General features: G+C 37.5%; 4 protein-coding genes and 1 non-coding gene across 8 annotated transcripts in view; 4 read left to right on the plus strand and 1 right to left on the minus strand.

The window, feature by feature from the left end:
* Nucleotides 1-41: 41 nt before the first annotated feature.
* TRNAN-GUU (transfer RNA asparagine (anticodon GUU)) lies at nt 42-115 on the plus strand. Its single transcript has one exon. It is a non-coding gene; the product is annotated as a tRNA-Asn (tRNA).
* Nucleotides 116-2,017: 1,902 nt separating this feature from the next.
* LOC111265499 (putative RNA-binding protein EIF1AD) lies at nt 2,018-4,881 on the plus strand. The gene is made up of 5 exons (XM_022842237.2): nt 2,018-2,730; nt 2,907-3,018; nt 3,298-3,406; nt 3,536-3,726; nt 4,332-4,881. Exons 2-5 carry the CDS (start codon nt 2,932-2,934, stop codon nt 4,461-4,463), a joined length of 519 nt encoding a protein of 172 aa, XP_022697972.1. The 5' UTR covers nt 2,018-2,730; nt 2,907-2,931; the 3' UTR covers nt 4,464-4,881.
* Nucleotides 4,882-6,970: 2,089 nt separating this feature from the next.
* LOC111265494 (uncharacterized) lies at nt 6,971-11,035 on the plus strand. The gene is made up of 4 exons (XM_022842231.2): nt 6,971-7,276; nt 7,795-8,101; nt 9,890-9,966; nt 10,320-11,035. Exons 1-4 carry the CDS (start codon nt 7,161-7,163, stop codon nt 10,576-10,578), a joined length of 759 nt encoding a protein of 252 aa, XP_022697966.1. The 5' UTR covers nt 6,971-7,160; the 3' UTR covers nt 10,579-11,035.
* Nucleotides 11,036-11,469: 434 nt separating this feature from the next.
* On the plus strand, nt 11,470-15,763 carry LOC111265493 (mitochondrial glutathione transporter SLC25A40). 2 transcript variants are annotated; one of them, XM_022842229.2, is made up of 6 exons: nt 11,470-11,949; nt 12,957-13,136; nt 13,371-13,522; nt 13,887-14,088; nt 14,647-14,830; nt 15,213-15,763. In XM_022842229.2, exons 1-6 carry the CDS (start codon nt 11,898-11,900, stop codon nt 15,604-15,606), a joined length of 1,164 nt encoding a protein of 387 aa, XP_022697964.1. In that variant the 5' UTR covers nt 11,470-11,897; the 3' UTR covers nt 15,607-15,763. The 2 variants fall into 2 exon arrangements, with proteins under 2 accessions (XP_022697964.1, XP_022697965.1); XM_022842230.2 differs by having other exon boundaries at nt 11,471-11,949; nt 13,905-14,088.
* A 556-nt stretch (nt 15,764-16,319) lies between these two features.
* Nucleotides 16,320-17,989, minus strand: part of mgr (prefoldin subunit mgr) — a 12,770-nt gene continuing 11,100 nt past the window's right edge. For 2 of the 3 annotated variants that reach the window (XM_086970510.1, XM_022842234.2), the window contains 3 exons: nt 17,394-17,640; nt 16,948-17,133; nt 16,320-16,765 (listed from right to left, as the gene is read on the minus strand). In XM_086970510.1, coding sequence (XP_086826636.1) covers nt 16,643-16,765; nt 16,948-17,133; nt 17,394-17,640 — 556 coding nt within the window. In that variant the 3' untranslated portion in view covers nt 16,320-16,642. The remainder of the gene's footprint in view (nt 16,766-16,947; nt 17,134-17,393; nt 17,641-17,989) is intronic. The other variant, XM_022842235.2, reaches the window with a different exon arrangement.

The raw sequence follows: 17,989 nt of genomic DNA on the forward strand, positions 1-17,989 counted from the left end.
ATGAATGAATGAGATCTGCATTGTGTCAGCTAGCCACCATCGCCTCCGTGGCGCAATCGGCTAGCGCGTTCGGCTGTTAACCGAAAGGTTGGTGGTTCGAGCCCACCCGGGGGCGTCGAAGTTTTACTGATGGACTTAATATTTATTAAATTATTTTACGTTACAAACACACAACCCATCCAAATCGTCTAATTTAAGAACTCTAGAGGTAATTAATAGACCATACGCATACAGTATTATTCAAACTACCTTAAAAATATTAAAAGGGAATATTGACTTCATTCAACTTTGAATTAAAAGTACATTGCCTTAAATATCACATCAAAACAAGAGCAAGATACGTAGTGGTTCTCGCAATTCTCGCAATCTCTGTTTCCTCTAAACTCTTTATCACCGGGCGAGTGTTACACTCGTTACACTTATTGACCCGACTTTGAATCTGGACTTTTGTGCGTTGAGCTGCATCACGCTGCCTACACGTTTGAATAAGTTTAGCGAACGCCCTGAATCAATAAAAGTAAAAAAACAGGAGATGGTCAAGAACAAAAATGCAGTTCATTTAATATATAATGACTACGAAGATCTGTGAAGTTTTCTATGCATGATTCTTTAAAACATCAAATTCTCAACAACTAGAAGTTATTTGCTTACTGAATTGCTTTTAGTACTAAGTCGAGAGGCCAAGATATTATTTTTGTGGGGAAAATTAAATAATAGCATCCACTCAAGCAAAATAAAATTAACAATTTAATAATATGTATAATAATGGAGATGCATCCTGTCAAGCAACACTTTGCGGGTCGAAACGTGCAACTGTTAAAACCACCTTATATAACATTTTATTTCAATGTACATCTTAGTTCTCAGAAATCCATAATTATTCTGTTTCCTTTTAAAGTCTTTCTGAATAAACAATCTTTAATACAAAACTAAGAAACCATCGGAAACAAATGAGTGATTAAAATTACATCGTTGGAATTCAGGAACTAACTGAAAGAACTGCTGAAGTAATATATCAGTAGTTTCAACCCATGCGCATGTATTAAGGTAAGATCATATGCTTACTCCTAGATCCAGAAGTTCAGTGAGTCGAGGGTATTTCTATCCACAGTCGTTCCGGAACAGTCTGCCTCGTACTTAAAGATCGCCTCAATCCAGGCTGTGTTTACTTGTATAAAGATCGAGCTTTCTCCCTCTTAAAAACGAAAGGTCAAGGAGTAAAAAATCAGGTAAGATACAGTATATAGTCAAGATGAAAAAATACATAAAAAGTGACTGTAGCAATGTCAATTTTTAACTTCGCGCATACGATCTTTTTAGTTGCATTTTTGCCGTATAGTCAGCGTGTTCCTCTTTTTTCAGAATTTTACATACAAAACAATGAACTGTTACTAACCTTGAAAGAGAACGTAACACATACATTAGAAATCATCTCAATTGACTCCGTTTAAACTAGAAAAAGTGAAATAATTTCTGTTCAGACTCTGCCATTAGTGTCTTTATGTGCGATTTTATTACGTATGAAGAAGTTATTAGTTAAATCAATAGCTAAGTAGTTAACCTTAATTAAATCTTATATTAATACCATTTCACTACTATTGAAATTCGTATATATCCTTGGTCCCTGAAGTTTTCATTAGACATTAACCTTTGGAATTATTGAACATCTCAGGTAATTAACTAAGGATTCCTCTAAGACAAATTTCACCTACCAAATTCTTACTGTCATGTTTACCTTCTTCCATGATCTCATGAAAGTTCAAAACTCTCGTTTGGCGTTAAAAAAGCCGAACGACTCCCGAAGCAGCTCAACAATTAACAATGATTAGCTTGCTGGGATAAAGCTAAATCTGTTAGTTAGCACCATACCTTAAGCTTTAGTTTTAATTGTCTAACTGAATACTCTTACGAACGCAAAGTTTCAAATTTTTCCGCGCTCACTCTCAGGGGCAGTTGCCCTCTCCACGAACCTTCGGTAGCCCGAAACCACTTTAAAGGATGTTTTGTTCCATACGTTGATTGCTTACAACGAGTGATATCCAGGTACATCCGTGACGAACTGCTTGGTTGAATAAATTTTATTCACGTACGAAATCAGTCGCATCGAAATTGTGATCTGTGCTAAAGCAAAAGAGTCTGTCGAAAGATTTCACCAAGCAGCTACCAAAACCACGTTGAAAACACGTGCTAGAACAATCGCTACTGAAATAATCGAGTTCATTGTGTGATCAAATACTGGCCATAGCGTTTTCGCTCTTATCTGTGAACCGCCAAGCGCCTGAAACATATTGAGCTTGCGCACCGCTACACAGGTAGATCGGGTCGCAGTTCATCGTCAAGTGCACTACAACGTTATCAATTGTCAGTATTTCAAAACGCGAATCATTTGAAAAGTCCACGTTATAAGTGATATAGCATATTGAGACCGCTCGTAACAGCGTCGAACACGCTGAAGACTTCGTTGAAGGTTCGATAGCCCCGGCATACTTATGTGCGGAATCGCCGTTGTTATGCCCATGTCCGCTGTTTCCGCTGTGAACTCGATCTTCAATTCAGTCATTTTGTCGAACTAACTTTGATCCCTTTTGACAATTATGGCTTGTTAGGCGCAGCCGATTTGTCGGCGAGCGCGTACACCACAACTGTACAAAGCCTGTGTAGAAACTTCAGCGCGGTTCCCAAACTGGTACCAGCAGGAAGACAAGTGTACACATTGTATAGAAGAAAACGGTAACTTAGTTTTATTGGTATTTACCAATCAACTGTATTGGTTCGTAATAATTAAATGGCAAAATTTATCACATTTTGAAGGAAAGCAAGAGGCAAAACCTGCCGTTTAGCTGAGCAATTTGATTTGAAAACTTATTACAAGTGATACAAATATTTTCATTGGCCCGATAAACAAGCCTTCATTGTGAGGATCAGATAGAGATGTCGAGAGCGACGAAAGTGAAGCACGTGTATCGTGAAGTACTCGAAGAGTTCGCTCTACCCGAGCCTCCGCAAAGCATTGTTAAGGTAAGTCACGGTGAACTTTAAATAGAACAGCTGTTACCAACAGCTCTCGTGTCTGTTTGCAGAAATGGCAACTTGTATCATGTAACGTTAGGATATACTTGTATATACATTTGATTGTTATTGCCAAGTATGTTAAATATTATTCATTAACGCTGAAGGAGGCGAAATAAATTTACTGCGCCTAAAAAGCTTTATATGTCAGGTGCAAACTGTAATCAATGTACCAATCGCCTATTATCAATACATAGATAATAGCACAAAGTAATCATTGTCGTCCAGGTTCTGGGTGGTCGTGGCAACAATCTTCACGAGGTAGTTGACGAACACGGGGAAATGTTCCTCGCATCGATGCCAACAAAATTCAGGCGCAATGTGTGGGTCAAAAGAGGTAAGGATGGATTCTATTAATACAGACATATTTACTCAGGCATTTTCTGTGCTCGAAAAATTCGCCTAGCTTTGGAACCACGGTGACTATAAATCTCATATCAAACACGATATGTTTATATTGTCTTAGGAGATTTTGTTATTGTTGAACCGATCGCCGAAGGGGACAAGGTCAAGGCCGAAATCATAATTATCTTGTACAAGGAACAGATAAAATTTATCAAAGAAGAAGGCAAGTGGCCTGAAGGATTCCTCGAAAAACCGGTTGACGGAGGGGGCGATGACGATAATGATCTCTTCGTAAACTGCAATCGTGTCCAGGTGAAGAAAATAGCTAATATTATTGTAGCTATACATACGTTATTTATATGTAACGACATAAATAATATATGTTATGAATTGAAGACTGGCCATTCTAGATACTGGTTTAGTCAAATATTGTTAGCTCTATATAATATAAGAACAGTATTGTATCTTTTGTTCTTTGTTTGTTATCCACTCTCGATTTTACAGGCGAATATGAGCTTCTTTTTTTTTTTAATATATGACACAAGACAGCAAAATTAAAGACTTAAGTATCACAGGGACTAAGTACTGATTTTATACACATCTGTGACCGGAATAAACCATATTATATATACATATATTAGTATGTTCATCCATATATATTCCTAATGCCACTAATTATAAAGAAAAATACAATTTAAGCCGACATTTACCTTCGAATACATGGTAAAGCGGAGTTACTGTTACAAAAGTTTGATGACTTCATAAGCGTAGCTCTTCGAATTGTTCCACATTTTCCTTTACAAATCATATTTTCACACCATTACATTCCTCATCACATTGTCAAACGTATTTTCTACTACTACGCAATAAAATGGTATTTTAAGCTATTAGCTTATCATACTCTTTTACTCTTACAGGTGTCTTACGAGGAATCTGATGAAAAAACTTCGGATGAAGACGACGATGAGGACAACAATGAAGACGAAAGTAGCGATGAGGATGTTAGTAATGGGTTTGAGAAAAATTCAGTTTGTTCCGATGAAGAATAATAGCCAAACGCATGGAAACCCGATTGAGTGAAGTGCAAAAGCATTTCATGTTAAATCCGGGTTCCATCTTAATATGTTGAAAACAAATCCTTTTAGATATATTTTTGTGCCATCATATTTTTGTTGCGGATTTGGCGGAACAAATCTTTAATGCTTCACGATGATAGCAGATAATTTTAGTTTATCTAAAATGACAATGTTATGATAATGTCAGTAATGACAATAATAATGGTATCAATACAGATGATATCAGGCGATAGTTAATTGCTCAACTGTTGCAACGCTTTTCTTGCTGCTGCAATCGATGCCCAGATGACGCCACCGTTGAGATCACTAGTCGACTGATGTTGTATCTATGTATGCTACTCCGAAATTATGGTTTGTGACTTTAAAAATAAAGAATAATTCACAACTCTAATAGCGATCGTGTGTTACTTTGACTAGGTTCGACGAATGTGTAGTTGAAGTAGTGTAGAAGGGAATTAAGGTATATATATATATATATTAATTCATAGCGCTGTTTAGTTAGGTATCTTTGTTTACCTCGTGTATATTCTATAGTTGCACATATCTAGTCGATCTTTCAACTGGATGTACAATCCTATTTCCTCAAAAAATATGAGATTTAATTATAATGAAAGTACATTGTAGCGAATTTTGTTGACTTTAGAAAAAAACGGTAAAATTGCCGGTTCAGCCAGGTACGGAGACAAACGCCCACTCCCTCCAATGACAACGTAAAATCCAGATAAGGCCTCAGCGTAATTAATTATTTCTGTCAATCTTCTTACGCAATTCGGAGGTCGTTCGGAACCCGTAATTTAATTATGGACCATGCAGTATAGCCGAAAATTGTAATAGCTTTGTGATTTATATAGTACAAAAGGCAGGTTTTATAAGTTCGATCATTTGTGATTGATATCTGCAAACAGATCATGGTAAGTAAAGGAAAAAATTAACTTACATATCACCTATGAAAACGTCGAAGTCCTACATAACTGTTTGTATTGTAATGAGTAAAAAGCATGTCATTGATGCAATTAGATCCTAGTATTTACAATTTTACAGTAGCGATAGTAATTCTATAATAATAATACAATCTATGAGTTATTTATAGAATCCTATTATTTTCACGTTCATGTTTTTCGATTAGAAAGCTCAACATATCTACTACGGCGCACTATATCGTTCACATTTTATACAAATGGATAATAAGACGTTGATAGAATCGCCGAATTTCGAATTGGTGTGATGTAGACAGGTAGCAGTGTATCGTACTAGCAGAATGTGGCTTGCTACGCTTAATAAAATTGTCAACCCACTCGACAAGACTTCGAGTTCGATGAAACGTTCTGATTGAGAATTAGAAAAGAGAAGCAACAAACAAAAAATCATCACTACTTTTTGGACAGCTTAATGGGTGATATCACGTGACAGTAGGTTCTGCTCTAACCCTCTTTTTTTCAGGAAAATGTTAACCAAAGCCAGGGACATCAAAAAAAACATTTATTAACGACAGGATTGTGTCAAATATTTTTAGGTTTCGTTGTAACGTTGGTTGCTTTCTCCTTCCCAGCGGCCTCTTTCTTGATCAATTTAACTGTTGAAACACACAATGGTAACGTGTTTGTGACACATGAGTTGATCCAGATTTGAGACGAAGTTTAAGTGGACTTTATGTACTGAGATAATCCAGATCCGAGACGAAGTTTAAACTGTTGGAAACCAGATTTATGAAGCAGAACTGCATAGCAGTACTATATTAATTTGTGGACGCTTGGGTATTTTTGTAATGTTTATATATAATAGTTACAGAGGTTCACAGACCTGTACTAAACTATTGTCGTCGGCATAACGGGAAAACTGCTGGCCAAAGTGAAACGTACAATTTAATAGGACTTGAAATACCTTATGGTCCCTGCCGTAGAATGCATAATACAGGTACAAAAAAAAAAACACGCACAAATATTGAGGCCGATTATAAAACTGAGTTATGTAATCTAATTGATTGAATTATATATATAACATTTAAACTCATCTTTGATAAATGCCTATATAGTGTTAACACCTTAATAAAACCAAACAAAAAATATATAATACATTTGATTGATTCGTCTGTGACACATTTTGTTTCAATTTTTTTTCCACAAACAAAATATGGTCGTTTTTAGCTTTTCAGCTAGTAGAGCTATTTTGAAATAGCTAGAAAGCAAAATATCATTGCGCTTAATTCTCTCTGGTGCCCATCCAATAGAGTCAGCTGCTCTGATACTGTACGTCTGCAAAAACTGACAGATGAATTCATCTGGATTATCAACCTAGGTCTTGATTTCTACATTTTACTATGCGCTCATCTATGTAAATTTGTAATTGGCACACTACAATAGAAAAAGGAAACTTCATGCCACTGATACGCTGAACTGACACCAAGCGGTGCTCGATGCAAAGCTTAATCCACGGATGGCCTTGTTTACGAATTGTCACTAATTGACGGGTTTACACGTGAGAGTTGGACTTGTCCGAACATCGACTGTGTTCGACGGTCACCTAGCACAGTAGAGATCGACTAGTTAAGTAGTCGAAGAGTGGTGTGTCAAAGGATTGGAATTCAGTTGTAATCTAGTAGTTCTTTGGTGTCACAACTTTGGGTTTTTGGAGCTACAGTTTGTCAATATTTATTCCATTAGTATTTGGAAAATGTCAAACGCTCATGACGATCCCGGCATTTCAGAGGCAGCCATGGATGCCTTCCTCAAAGATGAGGGGCTATTGGAAGAGGGCATGGATCGAAAACAAAAGATTGAGGTTTATAAGTGAGTGCTTGAGAGATAGCCTGTCCTAAGTGTAACATTCATTTCAATATTTACTGCTGTCACATGTGCAATATGCGTTCTGTAAAAGTGTCATCCTCATCTAAAAACTTATTTCGTATACTTAAAAATAAAGAAATATTTTAATACATTTTAGAGAATTGTTAATATTCGATAACAGATAATCGTCAGTCAATAGTTATCAAAGTATATCAGTGCACAAACGAGTGGTGACTAGACATTTGCTAAAGTAATTTAAAATAGATATAAATTTGGATCCCTTTTTCAATTCCGAATATTGTGTTCACTTGCTTTAGAATATTGTGTTGCACTTTAGACTTCTACCGTTCCAATTAAGGCATTCATACAACACTTCTAAGACTTGTTTTGCATCATTTTTTTTCCAATCGACCCGCTGGATACTGTTAACTCGCTGCGACATAATAACGTTTAATTTTCTTTTCTGTTCTCTAATGTAATATTCTTTTTATGTGTGCCTTTTCACCTTCCAATTTTTACAGAATTTTAGAAATTTCAAGGCACACCGCTTACATGGAGGAAAATCGACGCAGGGGCGCGGGCATCCGCTATGAGAGTAGCTCTCGAGGAGATCATGATATCCTATATCAGGGCAGCCGACAGGAGTCATTCAAACCATCTATGGGTTCGTGTAGTTCACCGCAGCATTCACAGGCTTCACTCCAGCAGCATCATCAGCAACAAGAAGGACATTCCCACCATTATTCGCATCGTCACCATCATCAACCACAGCAACAACCGCAACAGTCGCCCCGTCAATATCACAGGCAGCAGCATCAACAGCAGCAGGCATGTGGAGGATGTAAACCTCTCGTTGCGCAAGAGTCGAAAATCGATTTGGCACCAAACCAATTGTCATGCAGCGATGATGACGAACCCAAGACGAACCATATAATGAAGTGCGCCTATGCACTAATCTTCGTTTGCACACTCGCCTTTTTATACTACTTTGCGCAGTTGTTACTTTCCTTTAGTCTCGAAGACTCTGTGTATCGGTGAATCATAACTGCTGTCTGCATTTAAATATTAAACTATGCTCTGTTCAAGCATTTATTGCCTGATGCGTGCTCTCATAAAATATAATATTTTGAGTCTCTAGTCGTTGTTGTTTGTTGCAAACTCTCTGGTGCTGCAGTCGAGTATAATTTTTCTTGACTAGATAAAGCGCAGTTATTGAAAAGAAAGAAATGTTTTCTCATTTTATCCCTTCTGGTAGTTGGACATGCTAACACATCTAGAAATAGAAACCAATTGTGTTAGGAACGAAACCACTTCTTTTCTACTCCATCGGTGTCGGCTCTGCATTATGTGTATTTTTCATTCTATGCAGAGATGTAATGAAAAAGATTCTCATCTTCAAATTTTATTTGTATATCATCGGAAGGCTACTCACTATTAGAGCGTGGCCAGGTTGATCCGAGCTATATACTAGATCTCTTGTAAGCGGCCATCAAGGTTAAATAATACCGTGATTCATTTGAGTTGATGTGCACTTCTTAAATGATGGTTACGTGTTTCATCAAACACATTCTGCAAGAGAAGCCGGATCATTTGCAAAACGTCTTGCGCATGCCCCTATATAAAGGCTACTCGTCCACTTGAATTACCTTACTTGATACGCATTTGGTAGTAATGCGACTATTTCAAATGTTTATATCATTTAATACGTGTTTTTGACTTAAACCTATTTTAACATGAGGAGATTTTGGGGATTCGTCAGCATGGGTCGTTATAGTTGTGTTTCTCGTTTAAGTTCTGCATGCTATTGCAACGGAATGGACTAGGTGGTAGCGCCGCGTACTTCGAACCAGAAGTCTTCAGAACAATACGAATTGATGTGGTGTTGTACTTGCTAATTCTTTTAATATAAATTATTATTTTTATTATTAGAACTTAGATATTACATTGTTGCTGTTGCTTTGGAATAATATTCTCCTGTGTTGAGTATTTATTGTTTCTTGAGCCTCGAATTCATTTATCTCTCGTTTGGCCAGAAGCTTCTCAGCAATTTTATTTCGTGTTATTCATATGAGCACATGTTTTACAGAGATCTCTTTAGAGGTATAGCTAAAATTAAATAGCGATAAAAAAAGTTGTTGATTGACACGGGATTGATTAATCACATGTATGGCTACTTTAATTTCGGCTTGCACAGGCTGCTTACGACATAAAATATTAATATAAAAAACCATTTCTGGCACATTTTGTCAAAAGCCTACTGTGTTTTACGTATGTTGATATTTTACAAACTCATGGTCTTCGTGTTGTTTTCGTTCAAGTGTCTGTTCTGAAAGTACATGTTTCTTGGCATGATAAAACTGAGTTAAGCATTTGAAACCAAAAACACGTACAATCTTGAATATCAAACGATTGGTACCGTTTACTACCCCGTTTTACAAGCTTTTGAAGGACTTTGCTTATGGAAAGGAATGGACGCGCTAAAAACCCCCAGAGATTTCTTCATCCATGCATTATTTTCCGGCGGTGCAAAACCAAAACGCAGGGGTTTATTAGAAGTCGAATATGAATTACATTGAATGTTGAAACGTTTTGTCTGTTTAACACTCTGTATTTCAGGAGTCTCATCAGGCATCTCAAACCCAGGAACCACCTGTTCGAGCACGCCGTAAGAAGGCCCTTAACAACCACAGCAAGTAAGTCTTTTGGTCACGAGGTGAATCCCCGTTTAAGCCACGTGCTACGTAGATTACAATTCTTTGACATTTAGCCACTATCTGAAATTAGTATTAAGTGAAGACACTCTACTTCACAATATATTTTTATAGCAAAATAGATAAACGTTTGTTCGAATTTTTTTCTCATTTATGCAGGAATCACATTATTCACTAGTTTTTTATGTCTTGTCTCTGACTGTGAATGCAGAAGAACCAGCAGTTTAATGTTTTATCTTGATTTGAATGATCTACAAATTTTATCTTGATTGTATATTATTATATACTATCTCTCTGTACTTTATATACTAATGTTACTTTTGTGTCTACATTAGACAGGACTCGCTACCAACACCAGTGGTCGAACTACAGTTGAATGCCGACGATGAACTCATACCTCCTGAATTAATCGATCCTCGGTTAAAAGCGGGGCGAGAAACTAGTGGCGAATCAAACGGTTTCAATCCGAAATTGGTTCTATTTCTCAAACAAGATGAAGATCAGAATCGAGGAATGGCTAGGATTGACGAAGCTCTCAAAATGTCTCATCAGTGTTTTTATACAAACACGACAGAAACCGAGCATGCAGTTTAGACGTAAAGCTGCTTCCGTAACGACAGCCACGTCTTGTTTCTAGAAATACCAAAATATATAAGCGATGCGTTCGATTAATTATTACTACAATTAATAATGCTATTGAATAAAGGTGGCACGGTTACCGTGCTCACATTGCAATCATAACATGTGAAAAATAAAGCTTCAGCTGCTGTTTCGTATTTGCGCGTAAACATAGTATAAAATGGTTACTTTCATTCAAGTGTAACGTATCACAGTGCGAAACAAAGCTAGCCGTCCGAAGCAATACTTAGCAGTGGAACGGGACGTAAGACTTAAATATTTTAGTAAAATAGCTTGTTATTGTTGTCGCAGAAAAGCATTTCCACCCTTACTACTTTTTTTACGGTTTGTTGGAAAATTTCAGATTTGCGAGGATAAATGGAAATCAAAGTGTTTCACTAATAAAACTAACTTTGTTTGTGATATCGATTGATTAGCATCGTTTTGCTTATCAGTGAAAGCCTGGACAGAGTAATGTTGTTAGTTCAGGCCCTAGCTTTTCCATTAAGCGAATAGAAAGACTCTGACATTTAATGGTTATAACTATCCGCGCATTCCGTTTACTCAAAAAAGAAACAACTGTATCATTAGTCAACGTATCACACGTATTTTCATGAGCATAGAAAACACTCTTCTCAGCTGCAAAAGATAGACGTGACTCACTTATTAGGAATAATGTAATGAGAAGAATTTTCTGCCAATTCGTTAACAGAAGCAGCGTTCCCAGCAGATCGTACGTAATATCAGTCTATACAAGTCATCGACTGCTAGTTTGTACTTCTGTTATCTGCGAGAGCATTTTTGGCTGATTTAAATATTCCCGCCCTTGAAAGACGATTCTTCCATGCCGTCAGCTGATACCACGACCAGCAGACCGCGATCGAATCAGGCGGTCGGTTTAGGCACATAGAAGTTAATGTTGTTTCGTAAAAGTGAATTTAATATCTCTAAGCTCTAGGTGAATATATAGTGAGTTGGACTCACGCACATGGTTACCGGCTTTCCATTAGGGAGCGAATTCAAAATCTGCCCCCTATGAAGGTTGGTGCTATGTCAGTGCTTTATTGTGTAACTTTATTGCGCGCATAAGCCTGACCGAAATCCCAGCGCTACGACCCTTTCTGTAATTCGTCATAATTCTACTAGAGAGAATTATACTGACTGAAGAAGACGTTAGCGCATCCTCTCCAGCTAACGATATTTTTGGAAGCGGTTGAGGCGGTGCCAAAAAGTGAAACCGGTGTCGAGAAAAATCATTCTTATAGAGTGTAACAAGGCTCAACAAGACAACAACAATGACAGAGAGAGATTTGACAGCACAGCAGAGGATGATCTCCTCATGCACTGGTATGGAATCACTAGATGAGGTTTCGGTCGTAGACACTATTTGTGAGAGTTACTTTTGCAAAAGCAGGGAAGTTCATGTACATGGGAGTGTATATATTTTTAAAGTCGACGCGGTGTCCTCGAAGGTCAAATTTTTGCTTGCAAAAAGTTAGCGGTTGTTGCATCAAATTTTGTCAACAACACATAACTAAAGTATTTGCGTCAATGAAGAAAGTTACATATATGTATCTAATCGTAAGAGATTGCCTAAAAGAAAAGTGAGGGCTGGTTACTTTGTAGATTAACAAACTAATTTTTACAATACAAGAAAAGCCATTCCAAGAACAAGTGGTTCTCAATGGGATATAATTAGCACCACAAGGACTGCTCTTTCGTTTATCCTCACAAACAGTGCTGCAGTATTTTGTTATAACTATCACATAGATTGAATAATGCCGGCTAATCGAATGCGGTAAATGAATAACCACTGGGATAAAGCAGCGGGTGACGTGCTTGCCTGCTAAATTTGAAGACACCTGATGGTTTAGGTTCGAATCTGGGCGTAGGCATACTTTATTTCGTGCTGGCTAGCCGTTTGAAGTATTGCTTAACGGCGAAAGTGCCAAGCCGACAACACAAAGAAAGTGCTATAAATGAATAACACGGTAGCTTAATGTAGTTGTGACTAACAATAAAAATAATTATAATACGAATGCTATTATGGCTCAGTTAAGGCATTTATTGTTATTTACGTGTAAATACAACATAAAATTATCTCGGGTTCTTGTACTCGCCTGGTTCTTACATAGACAAAAAGGTTCGATATGCAAAGATGTGTACCTGCGAAAGAAATTATTCAGATCTTTCGCTCGCTAGTATGGTTAGATGTGCAAGGTAGATTCGCCAACGTTCGTACATACCCTAGGTTGATAAAAATGGTCCTTGATATTTTGCACCTCTTACGGTTGTTTTAGCATATTTTGCATCTAGATTATTCGTATGATAGGTTGTACGTATGATGATTTCAGGCGCAGTCTTTACATCATTACTGATGACCCCTTTCGACGTGGTAAAAGTTCGACTGCAAGCTCAACAAAAGGCATTTCTTAAACATAAGTGTTATTTATACTGCAATGGCCTAATGGAACATGTGTGCTATTTACGAAAAGGTGACCAGCAGTGGTTTGATAGGCCGGGACGGTACAGAGGTAAGATATATTTATTCACCCAGATCTCAATAAAGTTGGAAACATGTCTGTGACTCGCACAGATAAGTGAATATATTCAGTATTAGTCAAAGAAAGATAATCCATTAAGTTAGCACTAAGGCTTTTTTTCAATTACAGGATTAGTACCATTTCTTCCTCATTTTTATTTAGTCCTTAATATTTCCTTGATCCTTTGCACGTTTTCGACCTGCTTGTCGTTATGCATACTGCCAGGAACATGGGATGCTTTTACAAAAATTTCCCGTGTTGAGGGACTACAAGCTCTCTGGTCAGGCTTACCTCCGACACTCGTGATGGCCGTGCCTTCCACAGTTCTTTACTTCACATCGTACGACCTCATCAAACAGAATCTCGAGGCTGTTAGGGTAAGAACACTGTAGGTATACTCTAACAAGGAAACGAGATTTATTGCTGCCAGCGAGGAGCCTTAAATAAATGTCAAGAGCCTCAATCCCACCGATGTTGCAGGTAACTGTGCCCTCTGCGTAAGGCAAAATTTGGCTCAGTTATATAAGCTGTGAAGCTGTTAGAACTCTATTCTGTTGTGTATTCATCTCATGTCTGCTATGCCTGTTATCATAATAGTGTGTTCGCCGTATTTGGCATAATTAACAACCTATCGAAAGAAAAACGTTGCAGATTTCGATAGTCGAGGTACCCATTACAGTGGTTTACGAGTTACTGTAGCGGATAGATGCGTTTGATTTAACTTTATTTGAACCCCGGCAGTTTCTCTATTTTTCGCAGTACTCGACACCAGTACAGGCAGCGTTTATATCTGGCGCAACGGCGCGTACTCTTACATGTGTAGCTATCTCACCCCTTGAACTCGTTCGAACTAAGATGCAGTCACAGAAGCTGAGCTACGCAGACATAGCACGTACGATCTCAACTATGGTTCGCGAACAGGGTGTTCGATCGTTATACATGGGTACGTTCAATATGGGTACTGTGTGACAATCAATCAATACTGCGTACGCAATCTTCTGTTGGCCTTTATCTGTGTAACGAGTCACGCAATATTACAATAATATATGACATGTTCACTCGTGTGTTTTGATTGTAACCCCGAACAGAAACATACAATTGTCCCTGTGTTTTTTTAAATTCTTTTAAAATTTGTCCATAAGATACGAACAAAACAAATGTCTAGCTTTTACGTCAGTTAAGTGTTGGGTCGTTCTCCGAGCTATACTGAACTAGCGTAATAATGAATCCAAACTTAGAAACATCAACGCTTTCAACATATTCGGGTGACGTATAACTAATCATATTTTTGATTGATAAACAGTGTGTTTATGTGCTTCACTTGTAAATCAATAGGCGTCAGTCGGTCAACTTTTTTCATGCAATCAGATCAACTAAAAACACTGGGACACCTTATACTTAAAAAATTATGATGATAATGTACCTCTCATACACAGCGAAAAGTTTTTCTGTACACAATTAACTGTTTCATGTGTTTCCTTCCGCACATTCGGTACGATAGGTCTGGCATCCACATTACTTCGAGACGTTCCATTTAGTTGTATCTATTGGAGCACGTATGAGTTTATGAAGCGTTCATTTAATGGGGATCATCCGCCACTGATGTTTTGTCTAATGGCTGGAGCAACAGCGGGGTCCACAGCAGCCATCCTCACGTTGCCCTTTGACGTCATAAAGACACATAGGTAAGGATCTACTACAGTTTAATATATCTAGTTGATTTGAGCAGCTTTAAACATTATATTTTTGTTAGGCTTTGCACAGGCTGACCTCTTGCATCGAAGTGTAAAAATGTCCCGATACGAATTGAAACTTATGCGTCATAATTAACTTCAATATAGATCTGTGTCCATCTTAGCGATGTGAACATGTTTAAGAAATGGATCAGACGGGAGTATCATGTAGTTGCATTTTTTTGACGTTTCAAATAGATTCGTTTGATATGCCCATCTCTTAAAAATTAGGGTAACATATAAAAAAAAAAGGTGTAACAAACCTATGTATTTGGTTCTTCTTGCGTCGAATCGAATCGTCGATTCCTATCGTGTCATTCAAATGTTTTTACAGGCAACTAGAACTGGGTGAAGCCATAACGCAGACTCGACCGAAGGTCAAAGATCCTGTGACTATGCTTCTAAATCTATACAAGCAATCCGGTGTTTCAGGACTCTTTACTGGTTTAGTGCCTCGTCTGGCCCGAGTCGCTCCGGCGTGTGCCATTATGATTACTACATACGAAGGTTTCAAAGCCTACTTTGTTCGGCGGATGCGTGACAGGCAGAGCGATCCCTTGGCAGCACGAAGCTGTCTTGAAGTTAGCGAAAGTATGAAAAATAATATTATTGACAGTTCCCTTTCAACAAAGGGTGGCTTAAACCCTCAAATACGCGGCCCTATTGTAGAAGCAATTCATCTAGGTGCAGGGGTTGTTTCTGCAACGCCTGCACATGACAAGGTGTAATCTCATTACGTCAGCTCAAGATGACAGATCTCGTCGAGTAAAAGATATTTTACAGTTACAATCTTTACGGATCTAGCACTACGTGTAAACATAAATAGGTAACGTGTACGAAGTAATTTAACGAATAAATATATAAAATATCCTGTATGAAAATTGATTATGCACAGAAATGAATGTGTACATAGTTATATACTTTATGTAATAATGCATAATTTAATAGGTAAATAGATTCAGTTGTAGAATATCATGATTGTTAAAAACCCTAAAATCTAAAAACTCTTGTCATAGTTTTGTTAGTCTTTGGTCATGTTGACGCATACTTTCATAATAGTTCTGTATCCGTAGTTGTTGGTGCTTGCTATAGAAATAAAGGCTTGCAAAATAACGAAAATCGTTGATCACATCATAAAAGCAAACTCTGTAAGATAGTAAAACTAGATAACTAGCGTAGAATGTCTCTTATTACTATTCGGTCCTTCTTTGATGCATTTCCCGTGAGCATCGTCGTACAAGAATCATAAGGATTAAGGCACGTAAATGTTAAAGAAGACTTTCAGCAAAAAATATTTATTCAGTATGATTATCGGTTTAATTATTTCTTATAACTGTTAGTTTCAAACATCGTCCAATCATAATTTCGACTTTTTTTTTGCGTTCTGCCTAAATGTTCAGCCATATTTGAAAACGTTACTGCTAGACTGATAACACAAAAATAGTTGTTGCGCCACGCTCAGATTTATTTAGCGTAATAACCTAAAACGCGATTTTATTTTTGCGCTTACGAATGCTTAGCGGTTATTCGTTTAAGATTCATACAATCGCCGTATAGTGAGTCAAACACTATTCGTTACGTTTTACGCCGTCTACATCCAACACGGTGACTCTTCTGTACCTCGCTTAACCACAAGGAGATGTAATGCATCAGAGATGCTTGAAAATGACACTCTTCTGACAAAAATATGTACATACCGCATACCAATCACCGAGTCGGCATTTTCTCCTAGGTAAATATATAGCAATAATTATATTTTAATAGTTAGTTCTCACTTTCATTCGACTTAGCTGCTTGCACTTTTTTGACATTCCAGTTGTGCACGCGCGCCATGTTGACTTCAGTTGTGGTAATCTGGTCTCGCAGAAATTCCATATCTGATACTATCTGAAATTGGATTGTTAATAGAGTAAAGGGACTACGTTAGTGTTAGCAATACATTTGCCACATAGAGCCGCATTAGTCTAAGCAGACATTTTCCTTAGTAAGAATTTTACCTTCGATTCCAAAAGGCGTACTCAGTTTTCGACAAGAGAACTCAATTTCTATTGTCAATACAAGACACTAACCTCCTTTAGGATGGCGTGTGACGATGTCAGGTTGTTTGTTAAAAGTTCAACTGCGTCCTCAAGTGAATACTCGAGCATCACATTAGCGCCTAACCAAAGGCAGACATTTTCCGTTGGTGGAACTCGTGCCTTCGCGTAAACATCATCTGACAGCAAAAATGTCGTTTGTATATCTTCCGAAGCTTCCTTTAAAATCATTAGAGCAGGTCAAATACGTACTAAAATTCGGCGATTCATAGTTAAGACTTAAGGATAAATATATTTTTAGTACATTCTGGTAGTTATATAGAACGGGAAAGTATGTTGATACCTAATAAAGAACAACGTTGAAATAACTATGAGCCAAAATGTTTCGTCTTAATTTTTTAAATTATAACAAAGACTGCTTTTGTTTCTGGATCAAGAACGGCTTTCGCATATTCAGAACGAATGATTAGCTTACGTACCTTTTTAGCTTTTAAGGTTTGCAGAAGACTGAGTGCGTTTTTAAACTCGGGTATTTGCGATTTCAGTTTAGCCTTACGCTGCTGCAACGACGCATCCATGAATTTGTACTTGCTGAGCATATCATCGAGTTCACGCAAAGCATGTTCCGCTGAGGCATGCTGTTCTTTATTTAAATAGGCGTCGACGTCCTCCTTAAAATGCGACGCGAGCCACATTACAAGTCTTATTATAGCATAAAGTATAGAGCTGTAAAAGAAAACGTTGACGGCGGTGTCATCTGTTTACTTACCACGATAATTAGGTGTCATAGTGCAATGATAACGTTAAATTTAAAGACATATGGTAGACACAGTACAAAAATGAACGCATCCACATTTGGTTTGGTGCTGAAAGCCACCTATCTGAGGTAATGCTTAACGGTAGTATAGGAAACACGAAACATTTAAACGAGATTTGAACAAACAGACGCGGTACCGTGGCGCCGCATGTAGCCGGTGTATTACCGTCTTCAAGCAGAGAAAAATAATTGCTTGAGGTAAATTTATTTACATTATATGTACTATTTACTATTATATTTATTATTTACACTATATAT

This window comes from Varroa jacobsoni, unplaced genomic scaffold (genome assembly GCF_002532875.2).
Source record: "Varroa jacobsoni isolate VJ856 unplaced genomic scaffold, vjacob_1.0 scaffold_975, whole genome shotgun sequence".
NCBI classification, from domain to species: Eukaryota; Metazoa; Arthropoda; class Arachnida; order Mesostigmata; family Varroidae; genus Varroa; species Varroa jacobsoni.